We start from the raw sequence: 22,959 nt of genomic DNA, 5'->3' as shown, positions 1-22,959 counted from the left end.
TTGGCGCCTGCCTTTGGCCCAGGGCGCGATCCTGGAGACCCGGGATCGAGTCCCACATCGGGCTCCTGGTGCATGGAGCCTGCTTCTCCCTCTGCCTGTGTCTCTGCCTCTCTCTCTCTCACTGTGTGCCTATCATAAATAAATTAAAAAAAAAAAAAAAAAAAAAAAAAAAAAAACATCTTGATTCCTAAGGCACTAACCAAGTGTCAGTTAGATAGCTTTATTCTATTGTTGTTATCAGGATCCCTGCCTCTGGCTATGTTTTAAAGGTGCAACTCTTAACACTTGTAGAAATTAAATCAAAAGGTACAAGGTTAAAGGTGAATCTGCATTCTTTCACATCCTGTATTAAACTAGGTCATGTATACTGACCTAACAGCTATTCTTACTGAGTAGTTATGTTGAATACTCTCATATAATCCTCAGTACAACATATAATACAAATTTCGCTATCCCGTTTTATGGATACTGAAACTGAGGTTCAGAAAGATTACACTGTAATAATTTAAGCAGTATGATATAATGATAAGAAATAGGCTTGGAGTGAGTCAGACAAATTTGAATTTTCCCACTGATATGTAATTAGCTGTAGTTTTCTACTGTTTTCTTTACCTGTTTGAGCTTCAGAATTCTTTTAATGAAGATGATTATAACAACAATAATAACCAACTGAATCTAGTTCTGTAGAACTAACCTTTCTTGTGCTAACTCATTTAACCTACAATCTCCTCCATTTTACAGATGAGAAGACTAAGACTTTAGTAAAATTAAATCAGCAGATCACACAGGCATCTCTGAAACTCTGATCTTTGTGATGGCAAAGCCCATGGTCTTATTCACTCATAATTCTGCCTTCTAACAGGGGGTGGGGGTAGGGTGATGGGATTGGAAAACTGTATAAAGTATGTGACTTATAATAAAATCTCAAGTTATTCCTTTCCTGGTCCCACTATATATCTCCATACTATCCTAAGTAGTGTTTTGCATATAATAATTTATCACTACTTAATTGTTGACACTTCCAGTTATCTTTTTTTTTTTTAAATTAATTTATTTATTCATGAGCGATAGAGAGAGAGGGAGAGACACAGGCAGAGGGAGAAGCAGGCTCCATGCAGGGAGCCTGATGTGGGACTCGATCCTGGGTCCCCAGGATCACACCCTGGGCTGCAGGCAGCGCTAAACTGCTGTGCCACCGGGGCTGCCCACTTCCAGTTATCTTGATCTCAGTCCTCATCCTAGATCTAGCAGCCAAAATAATTTTTTATATATGATCCATTTAATAACTTCAGCTGCTGAATCAGCTTCCTCAACAAAGTGTCAGTGAACATGTTCAAGCACAGGAAATATGACTGACTATCATGGAAGCTTTTACCTGATAGAAAGTTGGGCCACCTCAAAATTTAATGCAGCTTCAACTTTTGTCCCATTTACCTGGCAGAATAAATCATATAAACACTTCATAGTTACTTTGCTAACATGACCCTTTCTCTTTTGTTCACAGAGAGTACATTCCAGACTGTTAAAACTGCCTACATTATTTTCCAGGGCCTGTATTTAGCCCTGCTTCAAACACCATTTTTGACTTATATTCTCAAGGCCAAATTGCTTTATATAAAAAAGTCCTAGAGGACGCCTGGGTGGCTCAGCAGTTGGGCGTCTGCCTTAGGCTCAGAGTATAACCCCAGAGTCCTGGGATTGAGTCCTGCATGAGGCTCCTTGTGAGAAGCCTGTTTCTCCCTCTGACTATGTCTCTGCCTCTTTCTCTCTCTGTCTCTCATGAATAAATTAAATAAAATCTTTAAAGATAAAAAGTCTTAGGAAGCTTTGTGACCTTTAAAATTGTAAAAAAAAAAAAAAATTAACTCTTGTTCCTAAAACTTAGAGACTTATAAAAATACGTAGATAGGTATTTTTTATCATGACCATTTATTCATCAAATGTTATTAATTTTTTTAAAGATTTTACTTATTTATTCATGAGAGACACACACAGAGAGAGGCAGAGACACAGGCAGAGGAAGAAGCAGGCATGTCAGGCATCCTGTTGGGTTCTAACAATATAATGGTGAAAAAAGGAGATTTAGTCTCTGCCCTGCTAAGAGTAATTCATGTGGCAAATAGTAATATTTTCTATCACAATGAAGGCATAAATCAGCAATGTAAAAAAGATATTTCCTATTAATTTCAAGTTGTATCCCTTTATGCTTAGTAGTAGTGGATAATTAATAGGACAATTCTCTACAATTTCCTTCATGCTGTCATTAATTCCAAAAGCCAAAATGTAGCAAGCTCTCTATAAACAAAATCATTGAGGTGCCAATTTTTAAAGCCATATTGTTTTTGCCAGTAACTTACAAAGTTCTCCTATCCAGATATCTTCACATCAATTCATTCATGAAAGAAAGAAAGAAAGAAAGAAGAAAGAAAGAAAGAAAGAAAGAAAGAAGGAAGAGGAGTCATAGTGGATGATGGCATTGTAAAAACAAAAATAATTACAAGGCAATTAGTAAAATTGTGTATGACACATACTCTACTAAGAATTATCCAGTAAAAATTAATGGAAAAATACTTTAAACTATAAGTACAAAACAAGTTTTAAAAACTAAAAATTATAATTTTGTAATAAGAATGAATTATAATTATAGTTCTTTGACAGATATAACATTAAATCTCACATTACAGGAATAACTACAAAAGTGTAAGATCGGGGATTTTGGTAAATAGAGCCCATCATTTGGAAAATTTTATCTTAAATCATAAAACTAAATGTATCATAAAAATGAAACTTCTGATTTTTAGGTTTTCCTTTTTATAGTTGACAAGGATAAAATAAATAGGCTCCCTAGGAGAGTTGCTTTATTTAATTGAGTCAGTAAACAACTCAGATGCTATGTCAGTTGTGTTCTTTCCAAATCCTTTGACCCAGAGCTTCTGATGTGTACATACATATTAGGAAGAAGAATGGTTATTTTCTAACTTGTAGTTATATAAAAGAATATTGAAATGAATCATGTGTGATTACACATTGAAACTGTTTTCAAGGACTTTCAGAGTCCAGTATGCAATTTCATTCCCCTTTCTCACACTTTTTTCATTAATGGCACTGCATCTATGACAAATGAGCATTGTTGCTCATATGGGTACTCCCATATGTTTTAATACTCTGTATATGTGGAAATATATCATTTAACTAATTGTCAGAAGAGTAAAGACAAGATAGTCTGTTTTGTGACACTTAATCAGTTACAACAATTGTGTTGAAACTCTGCAAATCATAAAGCCATGAAACCTGGACTTTCAATTAGGACGACAGATAAAGCCCACCTAGAAATTTTCCTAATACCAAAATTTTAAAACTGATAAATAAAATAAAGGCAATTTCAATATGCAGTTAAGCTCCCAAGAAAGAAGTGGAAATCTCCATGTGTCAAAAAGAAATAAGAACTAAAACAGAGGGCTAAAATCCTGGCTAAAATCTACAAATACCGGTAATCCTGAGGATATCTTGGAACCAAGGTGGATTCTTTGTGTCATGGACCCTAAAGTCTAGGAGCTTGAGGATAAACATTCATACTGGAATAGAAGACAAGTCTTTGGGTCTGCTTGACAGGAGAAATTAGAATAACATCTGCACCAAAGCAGGCCTGCAATTGGCTTTGACTTCAGTGAACTAGAATCACTCTCTGACTCAGGGAGAAAAAAAATCTTACATGAGAACCCAAACCCTCAAGCTGTCATAATACTTGAGTTTGTAGACCAAATATATACTGCCACATAGTATCAAAAATGCACTAGTTAAAATAACATAAAAGGCAAACCCAAGTAGATATATCTCAAATGCAACTTTTGGTAGAAGCATCCTTGAGGGAGACTCTCACAAGCTAGGATGCACAAGATATCTGAAAAAGTAGTCATTGTTTATTAAAATATTGAATATTCACTGAAGAATTATATGAAGAACTTCTAAAACATTTTCAGTTGTCTTAAACATATCATTAAAGAGAACCTTTTTAAAAATGGGAAAATCACAATTGATCAAACTAGTATCAATATTCTGAAACGAACAATAATATTAAAATTTTAATAGTTAATAAATTGACTTGAATTAAAATTTTTAAGGGAAAAGCACAGTTTCTATGAAATTAAGTGGTATATGAAACTAAAAACTATGACACCAAATCCAACTATGTTTTACTAGTTTCCTGAATTTTGTAATCCTCAGGTTCTGATATCTTACTAGAAATATAATTAATGCTTATTTTTTAAGATAGTAAAGATAAGTTTGAAAGAGATATTAAATAAATGCAAATAGAGAATGAAACCTTATAGGAGAAAGTAAGTAGCCATATTAAAAGTTTTAACCTAGTTCAATATTTCCATTTTTGGCACAGTGCGATAATTCAATCCAAATTCAGATTGTCAACTTTTCTATTATATAACATTTCTACTTAATCCTTCTTGGAATTATGAAATGCTTTGCTATGCAAAACTGAAAACTATTTTAAAAACTAAATAAACATGTTAATCCACAATGCCCATTTATCTGTAATTTTGAGAAAATGTCAATTTTGTATACTTTCTTCCTTTTGTAAAAATATTTTATAAAACACTGGCTCAATAAGCCCTATAAGTATAACAGAAATAGTATTTCAAGGAATGATAGTTTTAAATTTTTCACTGCTTTCTTTTCCCCCAAATTTCAAGTAATATAAGCCAAAAATTGAGCTAACTCCAGTAAAATTTAATTTAAAACAAATTGCAAAAATATCAGAATATGTGAGTTATGTGTGAACAACAAATGAAACTCTTATTATATGAATTAGAAGAATTCATATTGTTAATGTGAAAAGTCCTTGAATTTAGAGTCTAGTTGAGAAGTGAAAGGACAGAATGAAGTATTTCAAAAATACTCTGGATTTTCTTTGAATAAAGCCACATGGAAACCATTAATATTCTAAGTAAAATATCAACTGGACTAAAGACAATCAAGTGGGTAACTTTAGCTATTAAAAAAGAGTTTTTATTGTAAAACACTTGTTAAAATATCTGAAAGTTTTGATATTGTATATGTGTAGTATACATTAATGCATTATAACTTCAGAATTCTCAAGCATCTGTTACAACTGTATTGTATGCCTTAGAAGTAATAAATATTGGCTAAATCTTGCTTAGAATTAGCATCAAACATTATTGAAATTTTCTATGGAAAACAGACTAATATTTAAACACTGATAATTCCTTCAGTGTTATCTTAGATCCTCTTTGCTGTTTTCCTTATATTTAAGTTAAATACATAGAAAAAGCTCCTCACCTAATAATTTTTGAGGGAAGGAGATAATGGAAATGTTAATTTTCATATTTTATAAGTACTTATTATGTATTAAGTTTTTGGTTAAATTATCTTATTTGAAAACTTATGAGGAAAGTAATACTATTCCCATTTTTTAAAAATTTTTATTTATTTATGATAGTCACAGAGAGAGAGAGAGAGAGAGGTGCAGAGACACAGGCAGAGGGAGAAGCAGGCTCCATGCACCGGGAACCCGATGTGGGATTCGATCCTGGGTCTCCAGGATCGCGCCCTGGGCCAAAGGCAGGCGCCAAACCGCTGCGCCACCCAGGGATCCCTACTATTCCCATTTTTTAATGAGAAAACTGAACCTCAAAGAGTTACTTGAATATTTGCTTAATTTAAACCATCTATAAACAGGGGTGTCTGGGTGGCTCATTCTTTTAGACATCTACCTTTGGTTCAGATCATGATCGCAGAACCCTGCGTCAGGCTCCTTGCTCAGCAGGGAGTCTGCTTCTCTATCTACCCTTCCACCTATTTATGCTGGCTTGCAAGCACACATGCTCTGTCCTCAAATAAATAAATAATCTTTAAACCATCTGTAAATAGCCAAGTCAGGACTTGGGCACATTGTCTCTGGAAGTTCTAATCAATTGAACTAAGTGAAGAAAATACACGGGAGGAGAGGAGAATTTAGAAATAGAAGAAATACCCGTTTATCAGTTGTTTGTACAGAATACACCTGCCTAAGATGTTTATGAAATGTTTCTGACTCTTCACAGAAGCTAGTCTATGACACCACCTATCTTAGCCATGTATTCACAAAAATTAATGATTTATCTTTACTGTACATTTTATACTGGTTCAGTTAAGATAAAAAATAGTAATAAATTAGGAAGGTATTCAGAGCTAATTGATCAATGTATAAATTTGAAATTAGTTCCACTGACTTCCAGTATGGATGGGTAAGCTTCAAGTCTCTGCTTAAGTATCCAGGAAGACTGACTAAATGCCAGACTTCCACTGGAAACTATATAGGGCCAGACCAATGAATTTACTTTTAACCACTCATGGTAGGTAGGTAGGAGAAAAGGCTCCTTGGAATCTGCTCTTTCAATGGTAACATATTTAATTCTAACAGTTATTGAGATTTGAATGCTACTGGCCCATATACAATGCCTCTAATTCCTCAATTGCAGTCTGATTTTGATCCCCACTCATTTATAGAAGTTGCCATTCAGTGATATCCCAAAAGCCAATCTTAAGTAACATTTTTCTCTATTTTATTGAGCCTTTTTTCCTTGTTTGATATTATTTAATCTTGTGGATTAAATGGCTAAATCTTGTGGTTAAGCCATTGGCACCTATAACACTGCATTTTCTTTATTCCTTTGGAATCTTTTCAGCAGTTTCTTCTTTCTTACCTTTATTTAGATGTTTGTGCTTCCCAGAGTATCTTCTCACCATATCTGCTCTTCCTAATTTATCTCACCCATTTACTTGGATTCAATTATATCTGACAATTATACTGACAACTCTCAAATTTAACCTTCACCTCAGATTTCCTTTCCTGGACTTTGAACACCTACTTGCCAACTGCTAGAGCTCCTTACGCAGATTTTCTTCACAGACTTCCAACTCAACATGTCCTGAAAATGAACCAATAATCTTTCTCCTTAAATTAGTTTGACTTGGTATATTTCCAATTTATTTTACCATTCTCTTTCCAGTCACTCAAGAAAGACATGAGAGTATTCCTGGACTATTTGTCTCTTTCTTTGACTTACCTCTGGTATATTTCTTGGACCAACATCTTTCTTCTTGTTGTTTTAATGATTCTGATTCAAGACTTCCTCAGCCTTCACTTTTGGTATGTAATATTATCTTATTATCTCTCCTGCAATAAAATCCAACATTTGCAGAATCACCAGAAAATCTACTAATGTATGTATCTATGTCAACCCTTTCTTGAAAAACATCCAGTGGTACCGCATCCCATACAAGATTGAGCACAAGCTCTTTAATATCACATACATACACCATGTTAATCTTTGTTTAGTAGTTTGAATTTACCTCTAGTCTCCAACCTCTTTTCTTACCACTCTCTTCCTTGAAATTTTCACTCCAATAACACAAAACTAGTTATTGTTGTAGTCCATTCATACCATCCAGTCCTTGTGTGAATGAACTTTCTCATTTGTCTCCTCTGACAGCATGCCATCCACTCTTCACCTGGCTAGCTCAAATTAATCTTTTAAGACTTCCAAATTTATAACACCAACACAAATTCCTCTCTTGGTTCCCTTATTCATGTTTGACTGCCTTACCATTTTCTCTAACTGGATACCAGGTGTATACAAAATTGACATTTTCTCAAATTTTACAGATAATTGGGCATTGTGGATTAACATGTTTATTTAGTTTTTAAAATAATTTTCAATTTTGCATAGCAAAGCATTTCATAATTCCAAGAAGGATAAAAAAATAGAACACTGCTTGGTCTATTGGACCCTCAAGCAATACTGGTTGAATAAATGAATAAATGAATGTAGCTTATGTGTCTTTTATCTCAGGAAGTTTTCCCTGATCAACATGATTGCTTAAGTACCCCTCTCTCATGCCTTCTTTGCAATAGAATATATATCTCCATTTCTTTATTCCATATTGATTAATAGGTTTGGGTAAATCTCTCATTAAATTGATCTTTGAGAATAGGAAACTGTTTCTCTCATCTTTTTAGTTTTAGTGCTATCATAGTCCTAATCATCTAATTCACATTCAACACACACTGAAATGAATGGATGAATGAATGGATGGATGGATGGGTGGATGGTTGGATAAATGCTAAGTATCCTTAAGAAATACTTCAGATCCTCCTGTAATCCTTAAGAACAAAAGTCCTTTGAACAAAAAATACTAAATTATATAGGTATCTGGATACATACATACATACATACATACATACAAATATGTATGGCCTTGCAGTAGATCAAACACTTAGTAAAGGAGTTCTTGTTTGAGCTTTAACTGTTAGTAAAATAATCTTATCTTTCAAAAATCAAATTTTGTGTATTTACAGAGATCATCTATAGCTGGGTATTTAACGAGTTCCCTTCCTTTGTGGTGGAGGACAGCCGACGGTTCATTTCCCAGGAGACAGGCAACCTTTATATTTCTAAAGTCCAAACATCAGATGTTGGCAGCTATATTTGTCTGGTGAAAAACACAGTGACAAACGCTCGAGTACTTAGCCCTCCAACACCACTCACTCTACGCAATGATGGTAAGTTGCATGGTCTGGATTAAAATGGTCAGCCACCTCAACTGTGAAAAATAAAGATGCATTTCAAAACACATAAGCCTAATACAAATATTTTTTAATTTTCATATTTAGAAATTTTACACTTTTAGTCTGAATTATGCATACCCAAAATAAAAATTTTGGCATATGAAAGTGATGACCTTTGAATGAGATGTATTAACCATAATGCTATCCTAATGCCAAAGAGAAATGAAGCATCTGAAAAGATGAACTGTAAAAAAGACTACAGTTTTTTTCTTTGCTCTTTAGTGCCTTTATATAACATATGCGTATGAATTGCAAGCACTTTATAGGTTCACTTTTCATTACTTTTTTATTTTGCTACCTTCAATTGAATGTTCGGCTTTTAATACTTCATGGTATAGTTATAATTGTTATTATTACTTTTCCAATAATAGAAGCAGTTGGAACTTTGACTTTTAAGTGCAATTCAGGCAGAAATTATGATTCCATAATTATAGGTATTTCCATCTATCTAAAGTATCTTCAAATTTAAACACCTCATTTGTAGTTCTAGACATTTACAGTTAAGCATTGTATTAAAGGAGTCAAGTGCTGCATTACCAGTTGATATATGATATGTGGCTTGCTCTGTCATGCAATAAAAAATCCATGAAGGCATTATTAAGAAGTGAGCTTGAGAATCCTGATTGATTGTCAAGTTTAAAAAATAATCTATTTCAACATTACTCTTTTATATCCTTAGTTTTAGAATATATGCTGCTGCAGTGGAGGCCCAGAGTTTCATCAAAAGATTTTCGCCTACTACTCATTTTCTCATTTTATGTATTTCACACACACACACACACACACACACACACACACACACACACTATCTGGTAGAGAGTACAAATACAATATCCAGGTTAGAGATGAAGAAGCCAATATTGGAGACATGAAGGGACCTGCCAAAGGGCCAAAGATCACATAGCTAGGAAATGGCATGGAGGGATAGCTGGGAAAGAACAGAAGTTAGGAAACCAATTCGGACTAATGAAAATCACCAGCTGAGAGGTAATGAAAGACAGAGTGAAAACAGTGATAATGGCATTGGAGAGCAGGAAATATGCAGGATATTAAATGGGTAGAATTACTAAGATTTAATAATAAATTAAATATGAGGCTCTAGAGTAAGAACACAGTTCATTGAATGTGACAATTCTCTTCAAAAGAAGAGATAACACAGATTGAGGAGTTTGTAAATATGAGGAATTCAGTTTTAATATAATGAGATGAAATATTCTTGGGAAATCCATATGCAGTAGGTATTTAGATATACATGCCTAATATGCATAAAAGAGGGCTAGGGTGGAGAAAGATATTTAAAATTCAGCATTGGGTATTCCCTCACTGTAGTTAAAGCTGTGATTGTGAATATATTGTGTCAACTTCAAGATTATATGAAAATAATCTTTATTGTTCTCTTAACTGTCTACAGGGTAAAAAGAAAAAAGAAATAAATATTATTTTAAAAATTTATTTAGTTAAAAGTTTAGAATTAAGTGATTTTCTATACCTCATTTCCATATGTTTCCAAGCATTTTCTCAACTCCTTAAGAATTTAAAACATCTTTGCCTGAAAATTGTAAAAATTTGCTGACTAGTCAATAAAGAGCTCCATTAAGGTTATTCATTTATGTAATACTAATATATACTTGAATAGTGGCTGAGGTTGACAGTAGCTGTCTTATTTTTATATAATTGACCTAAATATTGCACTGACTGACCATCATGAGAGAAAGTAGCACATGTATAAATCAGAATCCAAAAACAGATACTGGTTTCACTAGTACAGAACCAATTTCACTATTTCAGTGCCCATATTCAACAGTTGTTTGTATTCCTTTTATTATTTCATGGCACAGATATATCACTTAACTTGATCTTTTATCTGCCATGGTCAAACATTTCAAGAATAATTAAAATATTTTTTATTGCTATTTTAGCTCTCTTGCCCCTGTCTTCTATTGCTATCGCTTGGCAAAATCCCAAATCCCAATGAATTCAACTTTGCTCTTAATCTGTGACTACCTTGAGAATCTGAAAGCTGCTAGGAAATTACACCCGTCATTGATTCATGACACTATTGATTCAAACAGGCCTTCGGGAGTGCTTCTCAATCCTACTAAATTTCTGTGGATGGCTAATCTTTAACTCTCCCACAGAATCTTCTCTGCTTTCTTTAAACTGCACTGCTTATCAGCACTTCACAAAAACAAGATGCTATTAAATTAATCTTCCTACTAATAAAATTAAATCCACTTCTCCATCCCTACTATTTAGCCCTCAATCTATTTCAATAGAATTACTATACTGTTCCTCCTCCTATTAGCACCAATTCCTCCACTCTTAGCTGTTTTCTTGGCCTTTACAGAACAATACACTGATTCATATATAACCAGTACTATGCTACCAACAGTATAATAAAAAGGTACGACTAGTAGTACTTTACAGTACTAGTGGTACTATCAAAATAGTACTACCATGAAAACTAATAGTTTTTTCATACTAACTGAATTTACTGATGCAGTTGATATTGTTGACTACTTTTTAAATGGATATTTGCATTTAAAAAATCATTTGAGCAGTACTATATAAAAGGCTTAACAAAGCCAATAAAAAGTAAAATGAACTGTTGTATTAAGGTTAGTATTTAAATTAAAAAGAGACAGCTGGGCAGCCCTGGTGGCTCAGCGGTTTAGCACAGCCTTCAGCCCAGGGTGTGATCCAGGGGACCCGGGATCGAGTCCCACATCGGGCTCCCTGCATGGAGCCTGCTTCTCCCTCTGCCTGGGTCTCTGCCTCTCTCTCTCTGTATCTCTCATGAATAAATAAATAAAATCCTTAAAAAAAAAGAGAGAGAGAGAGACAGCTGAGGGACTCCTGGATGGCTTGGTAGTTGAGCGTCTACCTTTGGCTCAGGGCATGATCCCGGAGTTCCGGGATTGAGTCCCACATCGGGCTCCCTGAATGGAATCTGCTTCTCCCTCTGCCTGTGTCTCTGCCTCTCTCTCTGTGCCACTCATGAGTAAATAAATAAAATCTTAAAAAAAAAAAAGGTGGAAAATATTTTCAAAATTTAAATTATATCATTCAATGACAGTTTCATTTAAGATTTTATGAGTTCAAAAATGCATATTTCTTCTTTCTATGAATTATCTAAGGTTATTGTTTCCTTAGTTGTTATTTGTCTACTGTTTAATTTTTATTATAATAAGACACTTATATCAAATAAGTGTAGTGGTTTATAAGTGCTGATGGAGGGGAAGAAAACGCACACCACCTTCCCATCAATCCTACTTCTTAGAGCTAACTTTTAAAATTCTTTTTCCTTTCATGAAAAAATATATTTTCTAGCATTAAAAATTGTTTCTTATTTAGGCAATTTTAGACAGTAATTATTGACTCCCTTGTACATATCGGTATATATACATATATATATCTTCTATTCTCCTTTAATTTATATTTGTATAATAGTTTTCCATTGCTTACTTTTAAACTTTGATAATGTATTCAAATCTTTACTGTTCTCTTAACTCCTGAAAAATAATTCTTGACTTCTTATTACATATCACGGAGATATTTTTATCTCTACTTTTTCCTTCAGCCTTCCTACACTACATTTATGTCCTTTTGTCTGCTGCTTTTACTGTTACACTTTTACAAGTGTTCTAAACTTCCCCATAGACTAACTGCAAAAGCTGAAAAGCAAATTTACAAATTATTACTGTATAATTATCATTCAATATCATATTGTTGCAGGTTTTAAAGCTATTTTAGATGTGTACACTGTACTGAATATGTTTTTAATAAATGAAACTGAATATAACAAGGAAAGTAGGCTACTAACATTAATAAGATCTTGAAACACTTTGATGTAGTTTTGCTTTTTTATAAAAATTGAATGTAGTTTGTCTTAAAATTCTAAAACACAATTAATGGTTTTAATAATAGTGTTGAAATATAAACATGAGTCATCAAGAAGGAACTGGTAAATGAAACCATTACTACGGTTAAGAAAGTCCATGAAAGGAGTATGAAATGAAGAGATGTGAGTTTAGGACTAAGACTTGCATAATCCAAACTGCAAAGAGTAAAGAATAAAAATCCTACAAAAGATAATGGAAAGAAGTCAGAGAAGTAATAGGAAAAACAGAAGTTTAGTATCAAGAAATCCAATGGAAATGAGTATTTTTTAAAAGATTTTATTTATTTATTCATGTGAGACACACAGAGAGAGGCAGAGACACAGGCAGAGGGAGAAGCAGGCTCCATGAAGGGAGCCCAACGTGGGACTCAATCCTAGGACCCCAGGATCATGTTCTGGGCTGAAGGCAGATGTATAACCACTGAGCCACCCAGGCACCCCTGGAAATGAATATTTAAACAAGATGTGAGCATACAGCTCAGAATGGTGAACTAAGTGCACGTATTTGTTACCTGTCCCCTTTCTGACACCCTACAAGAAGAAATTCATATCATTAATAAGAATGCTGAAGGAGAGGAAGTATTTCATTAATCAGTGAGACATTTTGTTAGATTTCTGGGAGAATAAGGGAGGATGTGAATTAAAACCTAAATGGAGAAAACTAAAACCTAGAATAAAGTTTAAAGGATCTAACGAAGGGGCTAAGGACCATGTACCTTCTGGAAGCCTAGAGAAGCTTTGAAATCAAAGTTAGTTGTGAAAGGGGGCATAAGCCTGAGCAAAGAGGGATTGAAAATATGTTTGTGAAACAACTGTTTCAGTGAAATATTGGAATCTCACTCCTTCTCTCTACCTACATGCAAAAAAGAGCAAAGGGCAGATATCTTAATAATATAAATGAATTTTTCATGGAAGACTAAAGTACTTAATGTGATGGTAATGCACAATATAAAACCTTCTCATTCTGATATTTGGGTGTCTGCAGCCTGAAAGCCAGTTTGTTTCAGAACTCACATCAAAGCAGAGCTGTCAATACACTTCACCTAGATAACCGCCACCCTTATCTCAGAAGGGAACCAATTCTATAGTCAACCCACACGAACTTCCAAACTTCTCAGACTTAACATCTATATGCAATCTAAGTGAACAGTTTTTATTAAAAATTACTGAACTTACTGGATGGTTATAGAATTCATGCCAGGATAATGTGTGAAAAACAGGAAACTTTTAATATTACCCAAGAAAAGCACAGATTTTTTAATTCAAAACTTTCATATCACTATTTGATCTCTCTTCAAAAAGAAAATAATTGAAAAGTTTATTCATAAAAAGGATATATTCCTGAATGTTTTCCCAAATAGGTGGCATATATTAAACACCTAGTCTGAAAATAAAAATAGAATACAATTGTGGATGAATCCATTTATTGTAGCATGGTCAGCTGCAATTCCTGCTGGGTTTTACAAATCTCTCAGGGCAGAGACAAGCATTGTAATGGATATTTCTGCAAACTTGGCAAACACCTTTGCAGCAGTTTGAATATAAAGCATGTTTAATCTGCTGTGACCATATAGTTAGCTATGAAAATCACTTCAAGAACATTGCATCTTTACATTTCTCTGGAAAAAAAAAAAAGTAGACCTTTCTAAAACTAATTGAAGCTATATACATATGCACATTATTTCCTTTCAAGTACAAACAAAATTTTACTTTATAAAATGTGTTACTGTAGAATGTATTGTCTTAGCTTGGGTTTTGCTAAAGCAAAGCTTGGAACAAAATTTGTTTGTAGGTAGTTAATTGGAATTTATCCCAGAGAGCTGGAATGAAGGATTGGGTGGATTGGAGGCATGAAACAGTATAAAGGGGGGTTGCATTATGGAGATGACTGCTTCTACAGGCCACCGCAGCTTGATCCCACAGGAACAGAACTTTATGAAATGCACTCAGAGAAGTCTGCTTGGTAGACATATCACTGACTTTCCATCTCCCAATCCTTGAAGGTGGCACCATAAGCAGTTAACTCTGCACTTGCACTATGTCTCAAGGGGCAACTCGTTGCTCCTGCATAGACCTGGTTGCAGGGGCAGTTGAGGGAATAAAAAATCTGGCCAAGATTTGAACTGGCATGTAAGAGGTATCTAAAACATAGAAGGTGAAGCTTTAGAAGATCTGAATACATAAGTGACAAGATTAGATTTCCCCCGCTGACAGTGTGAAATTACCCTCACACATTCACAAATGTGTATCCCATACCTACTATATGTTAGATAGTTTGTGAAGTACTAAGGATATAATGCAGAACAAAACAAATAGTTACAACCACCTTCATATAGTTACAAAGGAGGATATTACCCTAAACACTGAATATAACTTGCATCCTAGGATCTGCTTGTTCTCACTGAGTGTCCCATGAGGCCAATCTCACATATCATCTCATTAAACCAAAACAAACAAATCTAGCCTCAAAAGCATTTATAAATAATACCGATTTTTGCTAATGGTTTAGAGGGTAATTAGTGAAGTTATGGCATTTCACATGACACAGTAAAATGTATTGAATGCTCCCCTTTAACCACATCTTTCTTTTGCCAGATTTTCATTCCCACATCTCTCCTTCAAAGCATTCCTACCTCTCCCACAGCACTCTTGTCGGTAGTCTCCCTTCAGGGTCTCACTATCTCCCTTTTAATTATGGCAATTCCATACTTTTATTTCTCCTCTCATCTGTGTTCCCAGCCCAATTTTGAATATTGTTTTTAGCTAATTTTATTTTTGTGTAATCAACATTTATGTTTAATTACTACATGTACGGCATTGTTCTAAAAACTTTACAAGTGTTAAAATGAAAGAATGGAAAATATGTAAAAGCAAATATTAATTTAAAAAAAGAAGTTGAACTAGTTCTACTGATAACATATTAAACACATTTCTAGGGATAAAGAGAATCACCATGTTCCAATAATAGATTTAAATCTTCAAGAAGATATAGCAAAGCATCTTTTTACATTCCACTATGTACAGGACTACTCATACTTCTTCCAGTCCAGATGGGATCTTTTCCTACAAGACTCCCTTCCTTCCTAAGGCAGCATAATCTCAGCCCCATTCCCTAGTGCTATAATAGCTCTCTGGTGGTACAGAGAGGATAGAAGAAGAAAGAAAGAAAGAAAGAAAGAAAGAAAGAAAGAAAGAAAGAAAGAAGAAAGAAAGAAAGAAGAAAGAAAGAAAGAAAGAAAGAAAGAAAGAAAGAAAGAAAGAGAAAGAAAGAAAGAAAGAAAGAAAGAAAGAAAGAAAGAAAGAAAGAAAGAAAGAAAGAAAGAAAGAAAGAAAGAAATTGGTCCATGGTCCTTTTCCCAACCTCAGAGTTGGAGAGTACAGTAAAGAGAATCATTGAAGAACTAAATTGAAAAAGTGAGTGGGTATAGATTGAAAATGCATGCAGAAATATTGTCCTTTGTTAGAGAATTCATCAGTTGTCACAGTGAGAAGAAAAGTAAAAAGATTGTAGATGCAGGTAACCTATTTGGTAGTGAAAAATCTGATGACACTTTTAATTGAAGTATAATTATTATATAGCATTCTAGGGGGATCCCTGGGTGGTTGAGCAGTTTGGCGCCTGCCTTTGGCCCAGGGCCTGATCCTGGAGTCCCGGGAATGAGTCCTGCGTCAGGCTCCCTGCATGGAGCCTGCTTCTCACTCCTCCTGTGTCTCTGCCTCTCTCTCTCTCTCTCTCTCTCATGAATAAATAAAAAAAAACATATAGCATTCTATGTTTCAGGTTATAATATGATTCAACAATTCTAAACATTTCTCACTGTTCATCAAAATAAGTGTGTTCAATCTTTTTTTTCATCTATTCCTACATTTTCTTTCTTTCTTTTTTAAAAATGAGTCACAGGCAAAGTCATCAGCTGAGACTGATGTGTGGACTTATGTGTGGACAACAGGTTTATTTTTTAAGACAAGAGTTGTGTCAACAAGGAAATTATACACGGCTCCATTAAAGACTTCTGAATAATTCAGATCCTATGAGCAATGGGAGGGTAAAAAAATGAAGACTCCAGTAGGCTGAATAATGGCCCCCAATTCCAATTCCTAGAAACTTTAAATGGTACTTTCATGGTAAAAGAACTTTGCAGATGTGACTAAATTAAGGATCTTATTTTGGAGACATTACCCTTGATTAACCTAGATTCCTCTAGATGTATAGCGCTTGCCCTAAATGTAGTCACCAATGTCCTTGTAAGAGAGACATAGAGGGAGATTTGAATACAGAGGAGGTAAAGGCAGTGTGGTGATGGAAGCAGAGATAGTGATGTGTTTTGAAGATCAGGAAAGGCCAGAAGCTATGCAAAGAATATACCTATAGAAGCTGGAAAAGGCAAAGAAATAGATTTTTTCTAGAATCTCCAGAGGGAAGGTAGTCCTGCTTTCAAGGGAGGCTACCTTTATTTAGGCCAAAGGAAATTTTAATCATCAGGTTTTAAACGTCTTTCTTTCAGAATTTAAGAAAATAAATGTGCTAACTTTAAACTACCAAGTATTTTTTTTTTTTGCAATGACCATAGAAAACTAATACAAAGACCAAACACAAATCTAGAGAAAAGTATTTTTACTTGTCCTGTGGAATATTTGTAGTTCTTGAAGTAGTGTGTGAGAGCTGTCTTGCTCCTGTTTGCCAGAGTTGATTGTGTACCTCTCTTCACTTCTTGGTAGCTTGATATTTTTGTTCAGGATTTTCAATTTATGGATGGTTCCTAGGGGACTTGGAAAGCTTGTGACAAGAACACTCCTACTCATGTATATTTATCTATGTAAAGGAAGCTGAATATATTAAGACTTTATGTCAAATTCTGCAGGAATATAGAAATTTATTTGGATTTTATTAATCTTTTATTTATTTTGCTATGTGTCTCTTTGGAAAGATTATCATCTTGATATTATACAAATGAACTAAAAACTTCAAGAAATCATTGGATAATTTCTGAATAAAAAGAATATGTATGTAGGGCAGCCTCAGTGGCTCAGCAGTTTAGCGCCCCCTTCAGCCCAGGGCGTGATCCTGGAGACCTGGGATAGAGTCCCATGTCAGGTTCCCTGCGTGGAGCCTGCTTCTCCCTCTGCCTGTGTCCCTGCCTCTCTCTGTTTCTCATGAATAAATAAATAAAGTGTTTAAAAAAAGAATATGTAGTTTGCTCAAATGTCCTTGACAATCAGTCATTTTACAATTCAATTTCTCCTTAAGCAGACTTTTAAAAGCAATTTGAACTTTTACCTATAGAAATAGGACTTTTATCAAGAAAAACAATGTTTATCATTTCATTAACTCTCTTAATATATCTAGACTTTGAAGAAATATATAATAAGTACTGATAAAATTAGTACTTATATGATAAAATTAGATATGTATCTAACTTAGGGTTTTTACTTATTTCCTTGTTATTGTAATTTAGGAAATAGATCTCAAAAGATGTAAACTTTTGATAACTAGTATTGCAACAGTGAATATATCATTCATGATATAAGGAAGGAAGGTGGACTTTGAGTTATTTTTTGTAAGAACGGAAGATATATGTTCAGTTGTGTTAATCTTACATCCTATTGTCAGACTATTCTACAACATCTCCATTGCTACACTATCTTTATTTATTTAATAACCTGAAATCTGGCATTGAGTCCCACCATATCACTCAACATGTTTTCTCACAACTGGTCATCTATATGTTAATCAAATATATTAGTGTTTTCTCAGCCTTTGTCTTTCTTGACCTCTTTGTGGTTTATGTTTAAACCTGAAAATATTTTTTTTTTCTTGACTTACCTGGCAGTAGACCATCCCAAAGAGTTTCATCTGCACCTTTGTTTTTTTTAAAGATTTTATCTTTATTTCACACCCTGGGCCAAAGGCAGATGCTAAACCACTGAGCCACCCAGGGATCCCCTCAGCTGCACCTTTAATGGTCTCTTCTCTATCTACTCCCTAAATCAATCACTGCGTTTAACTCTATGTCTACCTATCTCTATTCACCCTTTTGTCTGCCTTCTTTACAGTTGGTGTTGTTTTAGAAGGGATTTAGGAGCATTAACCTTGTAAATATAGATATTTTTCCAGGATTCTACTCTCAAGCTCCCCTTGTATTTCTACTTTTTTTTTTCTTTAATGAGCACTTCTTTTTCTCTCTTTTCAATTTAAAATCTACCCACAAACTAACTTCTTCAATTGTGTTGTTAGTAAGATCACCTTTCTCCTAAATATCTAATATAAACATATCTGGGTCAATTAAAATCTCCAAACCTCATGACCACATATATAAGTTCCATGGGTTTGGCAAGCTTGGTGTATTCTATACCTGTGACGTTTTTTTTTTTTCACCTATCTCTTTCTTTCAACTACTAATTATAATACTCTTTACTTCTTGCATAGATTAATGGCTTTCAACCACCTTTCCCAGAATTCACATAAGATAAATAGTATTTCTATCCACAACTCAAAAGCATTGCCACAGTCTAGACTATAGAAGAAAAGAGAGGGTGCAGGTGCAATGCCAGTAAACTACCTGTTATACTACCTCCTTTATCATCAGTCAAAAAAGCTTATAGCAAGCAAGCTCATGAGAGTAGCATCATTTCAGAGATATAAACTGGAATCTGTTTTGATTAATTTTGTTTGAAGTAAATCAGTCAGCAAGTTGGTTTTCATTTACCACCTATATTATCCTTGGACAAGAGACTTAACCTGTCTGCACTTCTGTTTATTCTTCTAAACATGGGAATAGCATGGATACTTATCTCACAGGGTTATTGTCAGGACTAGTGCATTAATATGTGTGAAGCAAAAGCAATCAGAAAGGTGGCTGTTATATAGTAAAAGTTATTAACCTGTTATTATTTATGACAAAATATCCGCTGTATTTCACTAGTGCATGGGTCATTGCAGATAGACTCTCCTTCCCTAGTTCCCTTACTGTAGTGTTTGTTTCTGCTGTTGTCCTTTCCTCTGTTTATTGAGACTCCTCTGTGTAGAACTGATGTTTTAATAGAGCTTTTTGTGGGGGAGGGGGTAGCATTGAGAAGAGTTTTATATTTTATTATTTGCTTTCAATTAGTTTTCATTTAAATTTAAATCATTTAAATTTAACTAATTTCATTTAAACCAGAATTTTCTGACTCCATCCCCTTTGTTCACTTTTTCTCTTCTTAAGATGCACTATATATACACAATGGAATATTACCCAGCCATAAAAAATAATGAAGCCTTGCCATTCACAACAACATGGCTGGATTTGGAGGGTATTATTGCTATGTAAAATTAGCCAGAGAAGGCCAAATACCATACACTTATATCTAGAATCTAAAAAATAAATAAAACAACAGAAACAGATTCGTAAATACAGAGAACAATCTGATAGTTGCCAGAGGGGACGATAAGAAAAATAAGTGAATGGATTAAGAGGTAAAACTTCTGATTATATAATAAGTGTGTCACAAGGATGAAAAGTACAGTATAAGAAATATGGTTAATAATATTGCAATAACTTTGGCAACAAAGTTATTGTTGAATAGTAACTGTTGAATCACTATGTTGTAAAGCTGAAACTAACATAAATTTTATGACAAGTATACATCAATTAAAAATAAAATTAATAATAAAATAACATTCAATAGGGATCCCTGGGTGGCGCAGCGGTTTAGCGCCTGCTTTTGGCCCAGGGCGCGATCCTGGGGACCCGGGATCGAATCCCACGTCGGGCTCCCGGTGCATGGAGCCTGCTTCTCCCTCTCCTTGTGACTCTGCCTCTCTCTCTCTCTCTCTCTCTCTGTGACTATCACAAATAAATAAAAATAAAAAAATAACATTCAATAATAAAACTTCTGAAAACCTTTTGGAAATCTATAAATTTGTATCTAATAGGCCAACATAGTGTGATCCACAAACACTTGCAAGAGAGTATTCTGGGTCCTTGTAAAAAACTGAAATGTTAGGCATACCCAAGATCTATCCAATCAGAATTTCTGAAGTGGTCCTAGAAATCAATATTTTTATTTCCAGAGATACATAGTGAACAAATTACCAATAAACACTTCTTTGTTGAGACACAAGAAGTGTTTCTGCTCTTATTCCTCCCCAGATGATCCCAGCAGCCTTCTCCCAACTGCAAGCACTAAGAAGAATTAAATCCAAATGATCTTTCTCCCTGAACTGGAAGAGCACTGTTTTTTCAAGGTCCAGTGAGTTAGCTGACCCATCCCAAATCATATCAGCTAGCAGGCTATGCAGGTGCTTTAAAGATGTTTACTGGCCTCTAAAGACTGATCCTTCAGGAATCTTTCAAAAAATAAAATAAAATAAAATAAAGTCCTAGACCTACTTTTTACTGGCAGTTCTAAGGATAACCTAGGTCTTCAAATGCACCACTTGGATTACACTAGTGGGAATCATTCTGTTCCAGGTATTCCTTCAAAAGAGATTGGAAGAAAGAGTTTAATATCTGTGTGCAAGTTTTCCTCACCCTGTAATTCCCAGGAATCTGCATTTTCTATAGCACTTCCCAGATATTCCATATTCTGTGCAATTGGCAACCACTGCCCGCTGCGCTAAATCATTACTTGCCAACCATTTTTTGAATTTTACATACCTCTTCATATTTTTAAAATTCTTTTTTATACTGGACAGGATTTCCAAACAAACCTGGATGAAAAAATACATAGAATCATGTCGACAGAATTCTGCTAAAAATTCAGATTCCTGGGCCTTCTCTTCGATGCTCTGATTTAGTAGGCCAGGAATGAAAGCTAGAGATATTTAGTTTTGATTACATCACTAGGAATTTTTATGTTCAATTAGATTAGAGAATGTCTGATATTTTATTCTATTTCAATAAGCTACTGTGACCTTAAAGTGATCATCAAACTGTCACAGTATTTTTTTGATTGGTTGATTGCCTCTGGAATATTTTTAAATGTATTTAATTAATAGTTGCAGATCATCTTTAAGATAATTATTGAAATTTAGATTAAGATGATGTTTTTGTAGGAATGTTCTCATAATTTAGCTGCCATAGGTGCCTTTGGTCTTTTCACTTTATTTAGACAATCTTTCTATTATTAAAAAGCTGCCCATTTTCCAATGACTGCCAGTTTTCCTCATTTTGCTTGCACTACTATTCTTAATATAATCTATGTGGTTTTTCCTTGAGTATCCAATAAGTCATTTAAAAATAACCTTAAGTTTCTTTGTAAATCATTTTAAATTATTTCCTTCCATTTTTTTCTCCTGAATTTATTCTAACATTTTGTCTCAGTTACTTTGTCTAAAATTAAGTAATTCTACGGTAGATATTTTAAGGTTTCTCTTCTCCTGCAAGGATATTGAATATATATCCTTATTTATACCCTTCTTTATTGAATTATATTTTTATTTTGTGATCATTTTTATTATCCAGTGCTAGGAATCACACCCAGGATATTGAGGGTTGTAAAACTACTTCTGGAAAGCAATTAGTAATATTTAGCGGTGTTTCTTTCACAGTTCACCCCAATGAGATATTTTGCAAATTTATCATAAAATATTAAGACTTTTTTTTTAACAAGTGTACTGAAACTCATATATTTGAATGAATGCTGTGTTCTTCAACATAGAAATACTGGGAGGCAATTTATTTTTATCAACATAATGGTGAGATTATAAAAGATTATAAAAGATTTTAAAACTCAGTGATTCATCTCACTATTTTATAACCCCTGTATTTCAGTGCTCTGAAGGGAAGATAGCAGCTGCATAAGTGGAAGGCTTGATAATGCTTAATGTTTTTCCTATGCACCAGGCAATCTATGCTGAAAGCTTTTCATACATTCTCTTATTGAGTCCTCACAACAAAACAGCATTTTGAGTTTATCTTTCTTTTATAGGTAAAGAATCTGCCATTTGGACAGGTGAGGGTCCTCTTACCTACGTTTGTATGACTCTAAAAAATATACTGCTAAATTTTATGCTTTATTGCTCAGTTGCCAGCCAGTTAAGGGACTTGCTGAGGAGCTGGTGGGACATGTAGAACTAGACCTCTAACTCACATTGTGTTTCCCATTGTATCATTATGCTTCACTTATGACATCATTGCCAAATTGGGGGCTTGAGTTACTTTATCAATATTACCTATCAAATTTAAAGGGTATGCTTAAAGATGGTTCTCAATATGGGAGGATTTTTTTTTCTTAATTTAACAAGAAAGAGAATCTGTCAAATTTATTAGAGTATAATGAGTAACCCGTATAAGTAAAATTGGGGTTATGCTGATCTTTGGGTATGATACAATTCATCTATAGAGAATGTAAGGTTGCCCACTATATAGTGTGTTAATTATCTTCCAAAATATCTGTCAAGAGAATACATAACCTAATTTTCTTAATAATT

General features: G+C 34.1%; 1 protein-coding gene across 4 annotated transcripts in view; it reads left to right on the top strand.

Moving 5' to 3' along the window:
- Window positions 1-22,959, top strand: part of CNTN5 (contactin 5) — a 1,295,471-nt gene that overhangs the window by 922,506 nt on the left and 350,006 nt on the right. For all 4 annotated transcript variants that reach the window (XM_025420999.3, XM_025420992.3, XM_049098649.1 and 1 more), the window contains one exon: window positions 8,375-8,578. In XM_025420999.3, the coding sequence (XP_025276784.1) occupies window positions 8,375-8,578 (204 nt within the window). The remainder of the gene's footprint in view (window positions 1-8,374; window positions 8,579-22,959) is intronic.

The sequence above is a fragment of the Canis lupus genome, chromosome 21, assembly GCF_003254725.2.
Source record: "Canis lupus dingo isolate Sandy chromosome 21, ASM325472v2, whole genome shotgun sequence".
Lineage (NCBI taxonomy): Eukaryota > Metazoa > Chordata > Mammalia > Carnivora > Canidae > Canis > Canis lupus.
Note: the sequence above shows the minus strand (reverse complement) of the source record. Positions and strands in the feature narration are given on the sequence as shown.